The sequence below is a fragment of the Anastrepha obliqua genome, chromosome 4 (assembly GCF_027943255.1).
Source record: "Anastrepha obliqua isolate idAnaObli1 chromosome 4, idAnaObli1_1.0, whole genome shotgun sequence".
NCBI lineage: Eukaryota > Metazoa > Arthropoda > Insecta > Diptera > Tephritidae > Anastrepha > Anastrepha obliqua.
The window spans coordinates 85,150,160-85,168,768 of NC_072895.1; the positions used below are offsets into that span (position 1 = coordinate 85,150,160).

Below are 18,609 nucleotides of genomic sequence, written 5' to 3' on the forward strand. Positions count from 1 at the left end.
TGCAGATTTTTAATGGGAATCCTGTGCACTACGTGTCCTGGGTGCACTCGGTAGAAGTCATCCTTTCGGACTTCGAGGTCGTGAGGGGTTAGCCCCTATATCGGGCAATTTTACAGCACATTAGACAAAAGGTGAGGGGTGCTGCTGATTCCGCACTAATTTCGTATAACATTTTCGATAGCAACTGGTCGAAAATCAAAGAGTGCCTTTCTCTGCACTATGCAGATAAAAGAGATATTCGCACCCTTGAGCACCAGTTGCATCAACTTCAGCAAAAGAGAATGAGAATTGATGAATTATATGCGAAGGTGAATTATCAATTCTCTCTCATTATTAACAAGATAAAAACCGAGTCCTACACGGACGAAACAGTAAGAGTTTTAGTTGAAACTTACCGCAACCGTGCGCTAGACGTATTCATACGCGGGTTGAATGGGGAAATGTCGAGAATGATGCTTATACAGCGTCCTAAAACATTGCCGGAAGCTTACTCGGCATGCTTAGAGATCCAAAACGTCGGCTTTAGAAATTTTTTAATTCTTTCTTCCGCGGCTAGCAATCGTGTCGTGGTGTCCATAAACAACTTACCGAGCACCCCTTACTCCCCAAATAGGAACAAACCTCCACAGTTGCCACCAAAACCTACATAGCGCGCTCAAGAGCAGCGTGCACAATACCCAAAAAATTATCGTCCTTTTTCAAGAGATGACATCCAAAGTTCCACGTCGCGTCCGCCAGTTGAAAGGATGGAGGTTGATCTATCAGTGCAGACACGCCAGGTAAATTATATCAATCGACCCAATCCTTCTAAACGTAGTGCGAGGTCTGAAAATCTCCCACGGAAGCAGCAAAGGCTGTATCACACAGTGCAGGAGGAAGGCGAGGAGCAGGACGTCAAACAGCAAAGTCTGTATCACATAGTTCAAGGGGTGAGCGAAGAACAGGATGTCAATCAAGAACCGAACAATGACGAAGAATCTGAGGATTTTCTGTCCTCCGGCCATCTAGCGTACCATACCTAGAATATACGATGCCGGATGGCCGCGTTTTAGATTTTTTAGTAGACACCGGTGACAACAAAAACTTCATTAGACAAGCCATCACGAAAAAAACGACTCCGGTGCAGAAAATTTTTAGTGTGGCATCTGTGGGGGGTACTGTGCCAATAAAAGATAAGGTACAAGTAAAATTATTTGAAAGCATTGGGAACTCCACTGAATTGGATTTCTTTGTATTACCTACTCTAAGTAGATTCTGCGAGATCATTGGGGACGACACCTTGAGAGAATTAGGTGCGGTAATTGATAGGAAAAATAACTTACTAAAAATAGAGAATTACAAAATTCCACTCAAGGCACGCACGTCTTGCCATGTCAATTTTACAATAGGCAAGGATTTGCCTCTGGGAATTCATAGGAAGGTCGAAACCTTATTAAAAAAATATTCGGAGCTCTTTAAGCCTTTAAATAGCAATGAGCTTGAAGAGACAAACATCCGTGCTGAAATAAAAACATCAACTTCCGAACCAATATACAGTAAAAGCTACCCGTACTCAGCGTGTATGAGGGACGAAGTTGAAAAACAAGTGAATGAGCTGCTTGAGAAAGGTGTCATCCGGCCTTCAAAGAGTCCTTATAATTCACCAATATGGGTAGTGTCTGAAAAACCAAAGGCGAACGGGGAAAAACAGTACCGAATGGTGATCGACTACAAACGACTAAATACAGTGACGATCGCAGACACTTACCTAATTCCTGACATAAACGCGACTATTTGCAGCCTTGGACAGGCGAATTACTACACGACAATAGACTTAACGGCCGGATTCCACCAAATACCAATGAAAGACTCGGACATCTCTAAAACGGCTTTTACTACGATGAACGGGAAATATGAATTCCGCCGTTTACCGTTTGGTCTAAAAAATGCGCCCGCTATTTTCCAGCGAATGATAGCGATGTGTTAAAGAAAAATTTGCTATGTCTACATCGATGACATCATCGTATTTGGCAAAGACCCAAACGAACTCCTGGATAATGTTGAGAAGGTTTTTTCAAGACTCCTAGAAGCGAACTTGAAAGTTAATCTTGAAAAAACATGTTTTTTTGAAAAAGAAGTCGAATTTCTTGGCTATATAATTACTCCCGAAGGAGTACGCGCTGACCCTAAAAAAGTCGAAGCAATTAAAATGATTTCACCTCCAGAAAACCTGAAGGATTTAAAGAGTTTCCTTGGTATGACCTCATACTATAGGAAGTTTATTAGGGACTATGCCAAGGTCGCTTAACCCTTGACCAACCTCACACGAGGGGTAAATGCACAGGTAAAAGCCAACGCCTCTAAAAAAAGTAAAAATTGAGCTTGACGAGAAGGCTCAGGAAGCTTTCCATGATTTGAAACAACGAGTATCTGCTTATGTCGTAGCCTTTCCAGATTTCGCCAAACCATTCAACCTGACGACAGACGCATCGAACTACGCTATTGGTGCGGTTCTATCCCAAGGGGTGATAGGCGAAGATAAACCTATAGCATATATTTCAGCTTTAAGTTGAAGCATTTCTTGCTTAAGTTGCATACAAATTGCTTTAAGTTCAGAGATCTTGTTTTGTAAGAAAATTTCAGATTCGCAATTATAGTAATTTTTTTTTCTTGTTTTGAGCCACACTTGGGTTAATGTCAGCATCAGATTGTTTTGCAGCGCCACCTAGTGGTGGGGAGCGATTTACGGGCATTTGGGCAAAACTGTTGTATCGGCTTATAAAAATCGATGGCAGCACTGCCCTAAGTTCGTTAGACGGGATCAGCTGCTGTATACAGACAGCTGTCCCGATGTGAACTGAGTGGTTTTAATTCCGGAAAAGTTTATTCTTTTCCAAATTTATTTTTATTAAATGTGTATTTACCTACGTTGTTTTCAACGAATTTGGCTTTGAGGTGGAATTGTAGGCGAATCCTTTTACCCACGTAAGTAAAATCGTATTTGTATAGTTTTTTTTTTAATTATTTTCAATATATTTTATTTGCGAATAAAACTAACAGTTGCGCTGCACTACTTCACAGAGCCACGGGCTTTAGTTATAGACAATGAGCGCGGATTTTTGGCACCACTTGTATTAAACTATATTAGATCCTTAGGAATAGAGGTTTACTAAACGCTAACGCAGCGAAGTGAGGCCATTGGCCAAGTCGAGAGAAACTGTCCTAACAAAAGCAAGCGAGATGGCAGCACCACAAAAAGTAAGAGTGTCCTCTTTGCATCTCTTCTTTCGCATGACATTCGTAAAGACGAATGGTTTGTTGATTCGGGTGCTACTTCTCACATGACCAGAAATTATAATGCGATTGTTGATCAAGTGCCGGTTGCAAATAAAAATATTTTAGTCGCGAATAACAAAACTATTAAAGTTAAATCAAAAGGTGATGTAAATATGAGTATATACGCGAATGAAATAAAAATAGATGCTGTAGTGAAAGACGTTGAATATGTACCACAGTTGTGCGCAAATTTGTTATCAGTACGACAAATGACTAAAAATGGAAATAAAGTTATATAATATAGTAATGAGTGCAAAATTTATAACAATAAAAGAAATCTGATAGAACTGCTTATGCTGTGAACGACTTGTACCGCCTAAATTGTGATACGAAATATAATATAATAGGGAGTCAAACACACAAAATGCATTTTATACTCGCGATAATTATGAATGGCATAGTAGAATGGGGCACATTTGCCCAGTCACAGATGCCATCATTTATCAGTTACAAAAATTGGAACTCAACTTGAAGAGCTGAAGGGTCCTATAGCCAAAAGACCAAAGCGTTCAATTAACTGGATCGGGTCAGCTTGGAAGTGGATTGCTGGCTCACTTGATGCTTTAGACTGGGATGAAGTCCTGCGGAGCCAAAATGAAATAATAGACAACAATAACTTACAGTATAAGGTAAACTCTGAAATTTTCAAGAAAACTGAAGAGTTATTACAGGTTGTGAACGGGATTGCAACGGCCACGAACGACGTCCTGGGACGTACCCACCAGGCAAAGTTTTCACAGGAGGTTCAGCACAAATTGATGATTCTCAAGGATGACGTTAGTGAATTAATACGGGCATGTCAAGTGGCCAAAGCAGGCGTAGCAAACAGCAATATTTTGAATAAAGGGGAAATAAATAGCCTAATACGCGAAATCGCAGTCCTTCCGTACAGTAACATCGTCGAAGCCATTGAATATAGTGAACCATCAATCTACACGAACGGCACTCTTCTACTTTACGTGCTGTCCATGCCAAAGGTGGCTCAAACGAGGTTTAATCACTTGATCACACACTCTATTTTGAAGGATGGTCATCGAGCTGAAGTACAAGACAATCTTAACGAATAAACAACTGACATATGATATTAAAAATAGCTGTCTCTACCTCGCCACCGCCATGGTCTGCAAACAGGAAGCCCTAGATTTATTGTCCGAAGATGAATGTCTACCACGTCTACTCAAGGGTGGGCAAACAAGTTGCCGCTACGTAATTGGCACGGAAACAACGGTTGAGGTGCTCAAGGAAGACACAATATTCTTGGATAATTTCAACAGCAGCATATGGTCAGGTAAAACACCTAAACTTTTGTCTGGCTCTTATATTCTGCAGATGGAGAACGAGACTATTACAATAAATAACCAAACCTACTGGAGTACTAGCAGCTCAGGCGTGCAGGTGCTCCCACCCGTGTTGTCCACCATAACGAATAGAAGCCTGGGAGTGGATTTCAATCTCGTCCACGAAATGACCTCCGGAAACATACGACTCTTGGGTTACCTGAAAGATAAAACCAACTGGTTTGCAACATCCGAAGCCCTAGGACTTATTTTGCTAATGGTCTTCATTTTGCTAATTTGGAGAAAGCTAATAACTGAAGCAAAACTTCCTAAGCTGAATATGTCGATACTGCAACCGAGTTCTCGGAACCGACCAAAAAAGGTCGCATCTCCAAATCATGATCTGCGGGACGCAGATCTTTAGAGGGGGAAGAGTTAACACGCTGCAGTCGCATTTGTTGCGACACTCCCACGGCTGCTCGCTACACGAACCGCAGTGTCAGCATATTTCAATTTCACAATCCAACGTAACAGGAGACGTTACGTGTTGCACAATTGCATTTAATAATGCACCCATGGGAAGTCAAAGCCAAGGCCGGGCTCAGACAAATTACACAACGACTGCGCCGCAGCTGGGGAATGAAGGTGTAAAGTAAGCGACCGTCACCACGATCAGCAGTGGAGTTCGAGACGGGTTCTGAGTTAGTTGTGTTAGACTAAGTAACTTGTGTATAATAAAATATTTGTTAATTAGTAAAAGAATTATAAGTGTTTCCTTCCTAGGCAGCTGGCCCTTAATTTTTTTGAGTGTAACGGACCGAAAGTCCGTTTCTTACATTTTTAGTTTGTTTAAACCATATTTTATTTTTTTCTGTTTACTTTAAAATTTAATTTGTTTTTTTAATTTTATTTATGTTATTATTTATGCAAAAATCATCGATGTTATCCAACATCGATGTTTAGTTTTCGATAAATATCGAACAACGATGTTGGGCTTTTGATTATGACATCGATGTCATCAGCGATGTTTTTCTAACATAGATCATCCCTAATTCCAGCGACGTGTAAATGCAATTTTTAGACAACTGTCACGTAAGGGTATTGCGCTTTGTTGGGAACCCCTGATTATTTATTATATATCCTATGAATTTGATTTCCCGCTAATTCTATGCATGCGTGTTTATACATACAAGTATGTATGCACAATAGAGAACGGTCAATGCAGAGTTCTTATTTTATTGTTTCTTGTTCGTATACAAGTTAATACCCTACTCTGGTAAGCCGCATAACGGCAAATATATACAAAAAGTTAGAGTAAACAATACTTTTTAAAGCTAGCATAAGCACAAATTAGAGGATGATGAAATAAGCCCACCCAATAGTGAAAGATTTATTGTAAACATAAACAATTATTTGTTAAGGATAGAGTAAGCAAACATTTTGTATAAAAGAACTAACGTAAGAATGAAATAATCACTTCAAGTTTGACTTTGGAAGCAAGCGTTTTATTATTTTTTTTTAACGCTCAACCGCGTTAGAACTTTAATTTACATAGTATGTACAAACGCGTATGCATTAGTGGTGGGACTATTCGAATAAAAATTATTCGAATAATAAAATCTTTTATTCGAGAGGTTTTCGTAATTCGAATAATATTTATTCGAATTTTTTATTCGTTTATTCGAATAATGCTATTCGAATACCTTACTATTCGAATACCACCTCACTATTCAAATACCTTACTATTCGAATACATCACTTTCGAATACTTTACTATTCGAATATTTTTGGTAAATATTTACTTAGATTAGCGGACTACTAAGGGGGCGTCCATAAATTACGTGAGATTTTTAAGGGGGGAGGGGGTCGAGTCAAATCTCATCTAATCTTACGTTAGAGAGAGGGGGGTCTCGGCAAATATCACGCAATTTTTTTTCTGATTGAAACAAAAATAATTATACTATTTTGGTCCATTATCCAGATTTAATCTTAAGCGTAATCGTAGTATGATTAAGATCATTCACTAATTCGTTCGAAAGAAAATAATTTCATTCATACTTCGACGTTATACATTACTGCTGTCAAACCACCATATTTGTTTTATACCCAATAGCTCAATTTAATCTGAATTTACGGTACAGTGTAGCCCGTCGTTTGTTTTCGCGCCACTATCAGCCGAACGCGCGACTTAATGAACAAGAGCGTACGAGCTGAGTGGCAGCGACACACGGACAGGTTCCAACCTTCTTTGTTTATTCTTGTAAATGTTTTACTCGACTCAGTTCATGCTCTTACTACTGCCACGACGATGTGATAAAATTGTGGAATACTGCGAAGCAAAAATTCCCGAAGAAAGAAGAGTTAATACATCGCATTAAACATGAGATTGAACGGCTTCTCAGGGAATCCACTGAGAGAAAAGTTCGGTCTACTTTAGCATTCCTTCAAAAGGTAGGTTAAATATATATTTTTTTAAGAAAATACTTTTTTATATATAAAGTTTATTGTTACAATTAATAGCATAAAAAAAACTGAAACAGTGAAATTCTTGATAAAATATGCTAAAATCATAACTACAAGATATTAGCGCGGTCATTTCCTTCACTGTTTTCACATAATTCAAAATCAGCTTCTTGTGATCAGCGATGATGAGGATGAAGCTATGTCGAACACTACACCATCTAACGTACGTCCCACTCCAGCACAAGATACTATGAAGAAACAGATTGCTAAGCTGCATATGGAGCTTGACCTAAGTGCTGCAGCACACGCCGGAGTGATCTGCATATGATTCTTCACGACCGTTTTCTGCCACCTCCATACCCTATCACTCAGGTTGATGGACGTTTGACAATTTCGGACTTTAAAGAACATGACGGAAAGTCATTCGCTCCATTTCGAATACGCCTACCGATTCAACCGCTGAATGCCTTCATCAGCACGCCTTATGATCTCTATTGCCCAAGTATTCGTGATAATTTAGAGAAAAGATGCTGCTGTACATGCGGTATTTACTTCGCATCTATCGCAAGAGCTGCAGAGCACAGGCGAGCAGCTCACATTGCACCAGCTAAGCAAGCGCGTATGTTCCGCAAAGTGCGACCCTCACGGATTGTAACAAGACGAGCTAATGAAACAGCGCATGACTCTCCATGGACTGAATTAGAGTAGATATTCTTTTTTTAATCGCAGTAGCTAAGATTTAAGTCTTCTATTGTTAAATTTTTATTACACTTATATTTTAAATTTTTTTTTTTTCTCTTTTTACAATAACAATCTAACGAGTTTACATAAGAAACCCACATTTTGAAAAATCTCACGTGAGATTGGGGGATGGGGGAGGGGGTTAAATAAAATCTCACGACATCTCACCAGGGGGGGAGGGAGGTATAGAAAATTAAAAAAAACACCTCACGTAATTTATGGACGCCCCCTAATCGGTTTCTGTACAAGTGCATGTACCTATGTATGCAAATTCAAAAACCACGCAAAGGCTTATATTAAATAAAAATACTACCTACTTTTTATTGTGTCGGCGCTTTGTTTTTGTTTCATATTTTGGTAAATATTTACTTAGATTAGCGGACTACTCTTACTTGAGGCGTGAAATTATTTTCATTTAGGTTTTTTGCTTTTCGCAGTACTATTATATGCACATACATATACTCATATATTCTACCTGCTACTGACTGACCTAAGCCCGATAAACGAGTGCAGACAGTCCTACGACAATGCATCCACTTAGGTAACTGGAGATGAGAAATATAAAGATGGACATTTCAGGCAAACTTTTCTTTGGTTGAGTTTAGTTGGGGGAATTTCGATCGCTTATGTATACATATTTCCTTTGTATGTATTTCTTTAAATCCCGCGCTTAGATCACTCATTAACAATCAAGAACCTCAAGCATGAACATTCAGCCAATCTATTCATCAATCAAGACAAATAAAAAAAATAATAATAATGCCCAGAAGCAAAGTTTGGCAACATTTTACAATCGTGGAAAATACCGGTGAGGCCTCCTGCAATTATTGTGGTGATATGCTGAAACGTATGGGATCCACCACTTGTTTATGGAACCATTATAACTTTAAGCATAAACGCAGTTATGGAGTTGATAATCAACCGGAACCTTCGAGCAGCCGTGCTACAGATGATTCAGAAGAAATTTTGCCTCCAAACCGGAAGCGGCAGTCACGGGTTAGTACTTCAACCAGCAGTTCCACAAGTATTACCCAATACCGCCCAGAACTAATTACCCAGGTGTTAACGAAAATGTTAACAATGGATAGGCTGCCGATATCCTTTGTTGAAAATGAAGGATTTAGATCGTTAATGAGTGTTTTAGAGCCAGGGTACAGTACAAAGTTCCTTGTCGGAAAACTATTCGAAAACGAATTGAGGCTTTGTACTCTAATGAATTATTATATAGCTCTGACTACAGATGGTTGGACTTCAAGGGCATTGGATTCCTATGTCACAATAACACGTAAGTTGTTTACATAAAATATATTTTTAGTTTGATTGCGACCAGTTTTCGGGCGATATTTTGTAATAGTTAAAGCGAAAAAAGTTTCGTTTCTTACACAGCCGAAATATCGCCTTTATTTACCATTACATAAAAATAAAAAATTGTATTACACAAGTACTTTTTTGCTAACAAATTTCTTTGCAGCGCATTATTTTGATTCCGACTGGGCCCTTCATTCAATGAACCTGAAAACAGAAGAATTGAGTACAAACCACACTTCGGAAAACTTGCGAAGCTTCATTCTGGACTCTATAGAGGAGTGGGCAATTTCCGCAAGAGTTTCAGCTATAGTCCACGATAATGCAAAATATATTACAAACGCCGTTAGGAATTTGGACAACATAGACAGCGTTGCTTGTGCAGCACATACACTGCAATTAAGCATAAAAAATGGCATGGAGATGGAAGACTGCAGACATTTATTAAAAAAGGCATCAAATTTAGTAAGTGCCTTCAATCATTCCGCAAAAAGAACAACAGCACTGGAGAAACACCTTCAGCAACATGAAAAACCCGTACTGACGCTGATACAAAGTTGCACGACAAGATGGAACTTCAGATTTTATATGGTCGAGCTTCTATTAAGGCTGAGACCCTCATTGGTGGCAGTGCTCGCAGATCGAGAAATTTTTGATGGTCGTACGGCCCAAAAAATAGAAATTTTCGAGGACGAGTGGCTTAAGTTAAGGGAGGTTTCAAATTTGCTGAAGCCATTAGAAAATGCAACAACTGTTTTGTGTTCTGAATCCAAAATTACAATATCTTTCGTTAGTGAGGAAACACCTCAACGTTAACTGCAATGATACCAGTTTTGTAACGGATCTCAATAATGAAATTTCATTTGACTTAATTCAAAGGTTTGGACTGAATACTACGTTGGAGACACGTTGCGCGGACCCATCTCACATCGCATCATTCTTAGATCCGGGACATAAGAACTTACTTTTTGAAAGTTCCGAGGAGTTTAGAACAAAGATCTTCACAACGGCAAAGGAAATTTATCAGTCTTGTTTGAACATGCCGTCAACTTCGGTCGCAGATGATACTCCAACAGTTATGGATATACTTCTTGGTGGGGATAACATAAATGAAATGCAAAGTGAGTTTGAAAAGTATATTTCTGAGCCTCAAATTAACCATAATTTAGAGGCGAGAGTTTGGTGGAAGGATCACGAAAAGCAGTATCGCATCCTTTCACTACAAGCCAAGAAATATCTTGGAATACCAGCTACATCAGCAAGTTCCGAGCGAGTTTTTTCTAGTGCTGGTAATATTGTCCAACCTTCAAGGAGTAAATTAAAACAATACTTAGTATCAGCTTTAGTATTTCTACACCAAAACAAAAGGAAATAAATATTTGAACAGATTTTAGAATTAATTAAGTTTAAATTCATTATTTATTTATTAATAAAAAAATAAACTTCATGTGACACTGAAATACGTAATCTAATTGGTTTGCGGGTTCAAACCAACGGCGTGAAGTGCTGGTGTCTATGTAGATGCAGTATTACGCGTATTCTATCAGGTTAGAAGAATGTTTGACAATTCCTTGCTTCATTTTATTCATTGACCAAAGAAAACTGGTGAGGCATACACTATGGTAAGCTGAATATTTTTAAAGAATTTGCATTATTAATAAATAGTTTGTACAAGTCCTATAAACAAAAGCAGCTAATTTTCCAAAAATAGCTGTTTGTGTGTTTGTTCGCTGTCAACCGAATGAAGCAACAGGCGTTAAGCGATAATCTCACCACACCTCATTAATGTTGAATTACATCGTATGGTGACGTATGTATGTATGTATTTACGAATCGCTCGCATTATTTCATTTCGGACGTATGTACATATGTATCTATGTATGTACTGAATTCCATGTAATTATATGTACATACAATTTTACAGCGAAATAAAGCGCTATTTTCACGTTCTATATTAGTAAATCGCACATAATTAAAATACAGTTTTTGAATAGTTTTTATTGATTCGGAGCGCGTTTAGTTTGCTATCAATTCCATACAATAACATTTTTTGTCATTTATTTTTTACGACAACTAATAGCTTATTTTCGAAACGATTTCAACAAATAGGTACAACATTAATCTTTATCCAATTAAATGCCTTAAATACATTGTTGTTTTCATATAGATCTATGTATATGGCTCTTTACAGCATATAATTAAAAACAATATTTTTCAAGATATTACATCAGTAATTAGTAATTGAGATCTACCGGAAAAATTGCGTTAGCTGTTGCGTCATCCGGCATTGCCGCTACTCTTTTGGAAAGAGATTTCCGTCAAATCCTACCAGTTGTGACTCGAGGAACACGTGCTGACGAAATAAATGCTTCGCTAAAGAGATCCCACCTTTGGTCGCATGTCAATAAATTAGATCTTAAAACTAATATGAGGGTTTCGTCATCTTCACGTGAGAACAGGCTATTTCCAGAGATGCTGCTAAAAGTTGGCAATGGAGAATTAACACAAAGTGAGGGTAGGATTAACCTAGAAAACCTTTGTGTTTTGATAGACAAAATCCAAGAGTTAGTCAACAATGTCTATCCTGACATTGATAACATAAGTTATAAGACAATATCTTGGTTTAAAGAAAGAGCTATTCTGTCACCAACTAACGAACAAGTAGATAAAGTAAATAACTTGATTATTTCAAAGATAGATACGCCGACGAAAATATACTACTCGGTCGATACTGTTCTCGATTTGGAAGAAGCTGTTCAATTTCCTACAGAATTTCTAAATTCTTTGAACCCGTCTGGACTCCCTCCTCACAAAATGGAGCTGAAAATAGGTTGTCCTGTTATTTTATTAAGAAACCTAAGTCCACCTAAACTTTGCAATGGCACGCATTTGCTGGTAAAATCACTGACAACTTTCATAATAGAGTGCACAATACTCACAGGATGTGGTACCGGAGAAGATGTATTGATTCATCGAATCCCTCTGATACCATCGGATCTACCATTCCAATTTAAACGCTTACAATTTCCGGTAAAGACATCTTTTGCAATGACCATTAATAAATCTCAGGGTCAAACCTTCAACGTTGCAGGCTTAGATTTCAGTGTTGACTGTTTTTCACATGGCCAACTGTATGTCGCTCTTTCAAGAGTAACCTCTAGAGAAAACATGTTTGTATTGTCTAATGACAAGAAGGCTATGAACGTTGTATATAAAGACATTCTGTAATATAGTAATTGTTGTAAAAATAAAATAAATACATACATATGTAAAAATGCAAAAAGTTAATATGCAAAAATGTAGGGTATGAATTTAGATATCCCAAAGATAGCAGGAAATCTTCATGCTATAAAGAAAGGGGAATTGTTTTACTCCAAATTTAACGCGTGCGGGCCACGGGCAGTAATGAATAAGCCAAAACTACTGGATCGATTTTAATCATTTTTTCAGTGAGTGACATAGGGTATATATTTTATACACGTGCGAAGCCGGGCGGGTTGCTAGTATAGCATAAATTCGGATTTGTACTAAGTGCATAATATTCACTAGGGCGTGGCGAATTTAGTCGTACTGAGCTTCAAACTCAGACAAATATTGCTGAAAATGTCACAGGTAAGAACCAAACGGGATTAGCACTGACTCCTACAGAAGTGGAATGTGATTTGGAGGTACCAGGAAGCTCGTCTTTGCCAGTTTGCTCTTTGAAAAATGATCTCAGTTCCTATGATATTCGATTGTTTGTTCAATCCAGCTGACGGAGTCCCCCTGATGGCTACAGTTTCCCTGCATCGGGCCCTAGAAGTTTGAAGTTTCAACGTTCTTGGCTCCAAAAACACCAATGGCTAGCGTATTCAGCAATAGACGACGGTGCATATTGCAAATACTGCGTCTTATTTTGTGCCACATTGAGAGGAGTCGGTAATCAAACTCTGGGCCAGTTAGTTACCGCCCCATTAAAAAACTGGAAAAAAGCACTGGAAACTTTTGGAAGACACATTTCATTAGAATACCATAAAAAATGTCTGTTGCAATGGTCCTCGAAATTAGAAATCGAAGAAAAATGGATAAAGATTTGCAACTGTCGAAACAAAAATTAGACTTTTTGAATGAAAGCAAACTACGCATGATTCCAATCATTGAAACAGTTATCCTGTGTAGCCGACAAGGACTTGCTCTCAGAGGTTCCAATGATGCGGGAAGAATTTCTGAAGACGAACCGTTGACGAATGATGGAAACTTTAGAGCTCTCTTAAGATATCGAGCCAAAACTGATGAGCGGTTGAAAAAACACCTGAGTGATTCACCAAAGAATGCAATGTACAAGTTAACACAGCGGTACTGGCATGCAGTGTTGCCATTTTAGCTTTTTTCAAGCTAGATTTAGCTTTTTTTGTTTTCGTTTAGCCGGAAAAAATGTAATTTAGCTTCTAACTTTTTTTTAGCCTTTTTTCGAATTTTTTTTAGCTTTTTTCTAAGATTAATAAAATTCGATAGTATAAAAATTGTTAATCTAGTCTCCACAAAGTATGTATAGTGTGTGTCCGCTTAACACTGAATGGCAGCACGAACAATCGATTATTGCACTGTTCTTTTCACCGCCAACATTTCCATGTATAAATGCAAAATAATTTTCGAACATTCCTAACGATTCGCGCCGCGTTGTTGCATCGAGTAAAATTTGCAGAAATATGGAAAGGTAAGTTAAAATTGTGCATTTAAAGGTAAAAATTGTTAAATTTATGTTATTATACCTATTAGATATTTTAAAAAAGCTGTGCCGGCTCCAATTGAGACATCTTCGAGTGAAGAGGACAATTTGAATGAAGTTGAACCGAAAAATACTAAAAGGTAAGTGCGTACATACATACCTATGTATGTTTGTATGCACAAATGTATTGCATACTTTCAAGAAAATTCTAAGAGTTTGCCGTTTAACGTAAATATTATCAATAAAAGCAACGAAAATCTAATTTATTTTCGTTTATTGATAAATTTAACGTTAACATGCAGCCCTGAAGTAACTATTGTGAAATAAATAGTTGTGTATTAAACAGGTGTTCCCAAAGAATTGATTTACAAACATCCGAGAGTGAAAGTTCGTGCAGCTATTCGGATGAGGAATCACCGCGCAGAAAGACCAAAAGGTATTATATTCACATGCCGCTTTTATTGTTTTTTTTATTAAATGACGTTTTTTTGTGGCGCAGATATACCCAACAAGTGAGAAAAGCTTGGTTCAGCGATAAAAGGTTTAAAGATTGGATATCTGAATATGATGACAAAATATTGTGTAAGTTTTGCGGCTGTAAATTGACACCAAAATTATGCACTTTGATAGCGCATGCAAATACGAAAAAACACAAAGCAACAGCAGGTCCATTTTTAAGAGGAAAGCAGGCAACAATTTCTTTTAAAGCTGTTGGTATTATTTATGATACAAAGCGAGCCGAATTAGCTAACGCACTTTACGTCGCTTCACACACAGCTATCTGTTCCGTAGATCATTTATCTACGATTCAAAGAAACTCGTTTCACGACAGTTCAATAGCTACAGGAATAAAACTGGCTCGATCAAAATGTAGTGCTTTAATTCGAAATGTGCTATGTCCATATTTTAAAAATCGGTTACTTTCTGATATCGGTAGCAATCCATACAGCTTAATTATTGATGAATCGACAGATATAAGCGTTAAAAAGTACCTCGGAATAGTGATAAGATATTATAGCGCTACCAGCAAATCAATTGTTAATACATTTCTTACACTATCAGTTATCGAGGATTGCACGGCAAAAGGATTAGTAGATTCAATCTTAAAAACATTGAGTGAGTTTGGGTTAGATATTAAAAACTTAAGGGGCTTAGGAACAGATAATGCTAGTGTTATGGTAGGCAGAAACCGAGGCGTGATTTCTTTATTAAAGCAACATCAACCTAATATTGTTTTAGTTCCATGTGTTTGCCATTCGATCCAATTGGCTGTTTCGTCTGCTTCGAAATTACTTCCCAATAAAATTGAATTTTTGATATCAGAAACATATAACTGGTTTTCTAAATCCGCAAGTAGACAAAATAGCTATTCCATGTTGTATGCTGCCATAAATGATGGGCTAGAACCTTTACAAATGGTTAGAGCCTGCTCTACTAGATGGCTGTCTATCGAAGTTGCCGTTAAAAGAGTAACCAGTCAATGGTTGGAATTGAAAACGCACTTTGGTATTGCTGCAACAGTGGAATGCTGTCATAAAGCGAAGCTGTTGGCAAATCTGTTCTCTGACGAAAATTTAGCTTATTTAATGTTCCTTGGCCCTATATTAAAAGAAGTTCAAATGGTGAATAAGCTTTTTGAAAGCAATTCTGTAGACCCCCTCAAGATGTTCAGTGACTTAAAGTATCTACTTTCAAATCTTTGCTCACTTGTTACTTACTCCTCAGAAACTTTTGACCCATTGTCTTCTCCGTTGTTGCCGTTATTAATTCCTCTTCCTTGTTTCCATTACTCCTTTGAGGAGTTTATGAAAACAAACATTAATGATATAGATACAGAAAAAAATATACGAGATAACTGCCGTAGTTTTCTTATTAAACTAATAGAGCAATTACGCCAACGTTTGCCAAGTAATATCGACACTTTGAAAAATATTAATTTCTTTTCTATGGAAAAAGCACTGAGCGCTGTAAAAACAAACATATTTGATAGTTTCAAACAAGAAAAATGTAGATATACATCTGACGAGATAAGTAACATAGAAATGCAATGGAAGAAATTGCATCTAATCGAATGGGAAGGCATAGATTCCACAGTTGCATTTTGGACACAGGTTCGGGAGTATAAGAATGCGTTCGGGGAAAATCCTTTTGCCAGTCTTTCTAATTTTGTTTTTGAATTTTTGGTTCTGCCGCTGAGCAATGCGGAGGTTGAGCGTATTTTTAGTACGATGAATAATGTAAAAACTAAGGTGCGAAATAGGACTAGTACTACAATGTTAAATGCAATTTTATGTATAAGGTATGGACTAAAAAAAGAAAAGAAGTGCTGTCATGACTTTGTCATAACAAAAGATCTCATTAGTCTCATGAACAATTCCAGTATTTATTCTTATTCCTCGGATGATGAAGAAAATTTTGACATAGAAATATAATAAGACTTTTACAGCCCAATCTAATATAAACGCATTGCGGTAACTTTTTGTCAAAAATTGTCTCATGTACATACAAGTTGTATGAAAGTAACATAAATTAATTTGCGTGCGTAAAAACCTAATTTGATTTCCAATTTTGGTTCTGCGTGACACCAGGGTTTGACATATACACACATATTTTTATCAAGAAAACTTGTGTTTATATCGGTTAGAGCAAAAAACGTCGTTTATGTTCGTGCGTTTATATTAGGTTGGGCAGTTAGTAAAAGGCGCATTTTTTATTTTGTTAACTGGAAGTGGAAATAATTTTATGAAGTACAAATTGCAATGTTTCGTAGCTTTATATTTACATATATGATGCAAAGCATCAGTGTATATACAATATATACTTTTATGAAATTGAAGTACAAATTAAATTTAATGTTTCACTACATGTGTAAAATAGTTATGCTAAGATTGTTTTTTATGAAAAATTTTATGAAATACAAATTGCAATGTTTCGTAGCTTTATATTTATATGATGCAAAGCATCAGTGTATATACAATATATACTTTTATGAAATTGAAGTACAAATTAAATTTAATGTTTCACTACATGTGTAAAATAGTTATGCTAAGTATTGTTTTTTTTACAATGAAAATAACGAATAAAACGTAAAAATGGCGTTGTACTTTTAGCTTTTTTTTTAGCCTTTTTTCGATTTTTTTTTAGCTTTTTTTAGCTTTTTTTTTTATCCATCTAGCTTTATTTCTGAAAATGTTCTGGCAACACTGCTGGCATGGTGTTCGAGTCGACAAACATGCATGTGTGTGATACATACATACATATATGTACGTTTGTACGGCGATGGCTGGCCGTCAGCATCGGTCAAGTCACTTTTGGTTATTGCCGCTGTGACTATCCCACACCTTGCTTAAGTACTTTTTCTGTATGCCGACGTTTCGCATTTTGCCGAAACGAATCGTGCGCATGATACAGCCGAAAGAGTCGTCACTAAAAAAGCACTTAAGCGCGGTTAGTTTTTAGGATAATTAGACAGTGTAAGTCACAGTGTAAGTGTAAGTGAAGTGAAGTGTGAATAAAGTGAGAATAAAAATGAAAATTAAGTGTTTCATTTAACTTAGCACATCGTTTCCAGCGAACAAGCAAGAATAAAGTACAGCGCTGCCAGGAGATCGTAAATTGGGCAACTATGCTATTATCGCCGTTAGATAAACATTAAGGTATATTGAAAGGATAGTCTATAGAGATTTATCCATATTTAGCTCTAAGCAATTTTTGTGTAAACAATCGTTTGATATAAATCTATGTATACTAAGATTCGTTAATAATTCCAACTTTTACGTAAACAATCGTTTATTATAGATATTAACAGAAACATTTTTGTATAAAATAAGAATCTCACGAAGCAATAACTTGCTTAAAACAAATACATATATATTGTATCAGCAGTATCAAACAAACTATACAGAAACTTATAAATATATTAGTAAGGAAAATAATGATAGTAAACATACCCACATATGAATTCGCATTACCTAAATATTCAAATCAAATTTCTATAAAAAAACAAAACAAAGAAAAAAACTCCTTACAAAATTGTAAGTACATACGTACATATATAAAACAAATTGAATTAATATATATTTTAAATTAAATCTGTCGGATCAGGGACGTTCCGAGCTTAAGAGGGGGAGCAGTTAACACAGCGGTACTGGCATGGTGTTCGAGTCGACAAACATACATGTGTGTGATACATACATACATACATATATGTACGTTTGTACGGCGATGGCTGGCCGTCAGCATCGGTCAAGTCACTTTTGGTTATTGCCGCTGTGACTATCAGTGTTGCCGAATCAGCTACTTTGTAGCTAGATTTGGCCACTTTTAAAGGCCGATTGCTACAAAAATTTTAAATCAGCTATTAGCTACTAATTTAGCTATTTTCAAAAATTACAATTAAAATAAAAGTGAACAATATCGGAGTTGGTTGCATATTTGTTGGTTGCGATACTTTTTTTGAGAGAAATTTTCCAACACCATTTGGCAAAGTGTGTTGCATCGATATCTTTATCGATAGCGATCACTCAAAAAGCTAATATCATTTTGCAAGCGTCAGCAAAGCATCGTTATGCCGAAAGAAATATATAATCAAAAATGCCGAGACGCATGGCTTACAAAGCCAGAATTCAAAGACTGGGTGAGAAAAGTGACCACAGATCCTACTGAAGTGTTCTGTTTTATTGCAAGTGCACAATAAAGGCCAAACTGTGTCATTTGCAAAAACATGCAACAACAGCAAAACATGTTTCCAATGGTAAGAGTTTTGGGCAGAGAAACAAAATTTCCTTCGAGGTGGACCCA

At 36.9% G+C, this 18,609-nt stretch overlaps 1 protein-coding gene across 2 annotated transcripts; it reads left to right on the forward strand.

Annotated features, from left to right (window-relative positions):
* Window positions 1-13,718: 13,718 nt before the first annotated feature.
* On the forward strand, window positions 13,719-16,586 carry LOC129246064 (uncharacterized). 2 transcript variants are annotated; one of them, XM_054884587.1, is made up of 4 exons: window positions 13,719-13,797; window positions 13,860-13,949; window positions 14,156-14,245; window positions 14,309-16,586. In XM_054884587.1, the coding sequence occupies exons 1-4, from the start codon at window positions 13,790-13,792 to the stop codon at window positions 16,239-16,241; spliced, it is 2,121 nt and encodes a 706-aa protein (XP_054740562.1). In that variant the 5' UTR covers window positions 13,719-13,789; the 3' UTR covers window positions 16,242-16,586. The 2 variants fall into 2 exon arrangements, with proteins under 2 accessions (XP_054740562.1, XP_054740561.1); XM_054884586.1 differs by having other exon boundaries at window positions 14,156-16,586.
* The last annotated feature ends 2,023 nt before the right edge of the window (window positions 16,587-18,609 follow it).

Coding starts and splice junctions, on each gene's coding strand:
- LOC129246064 (XM_054884586.1), top strand. Junction 13,950..14,155: donor GAACCGAAAAATACTAAAAG/GTAAGTGCGTAC, acceptor TGTATTAAACAG/GTGTTCCCAAAGAATTGATT.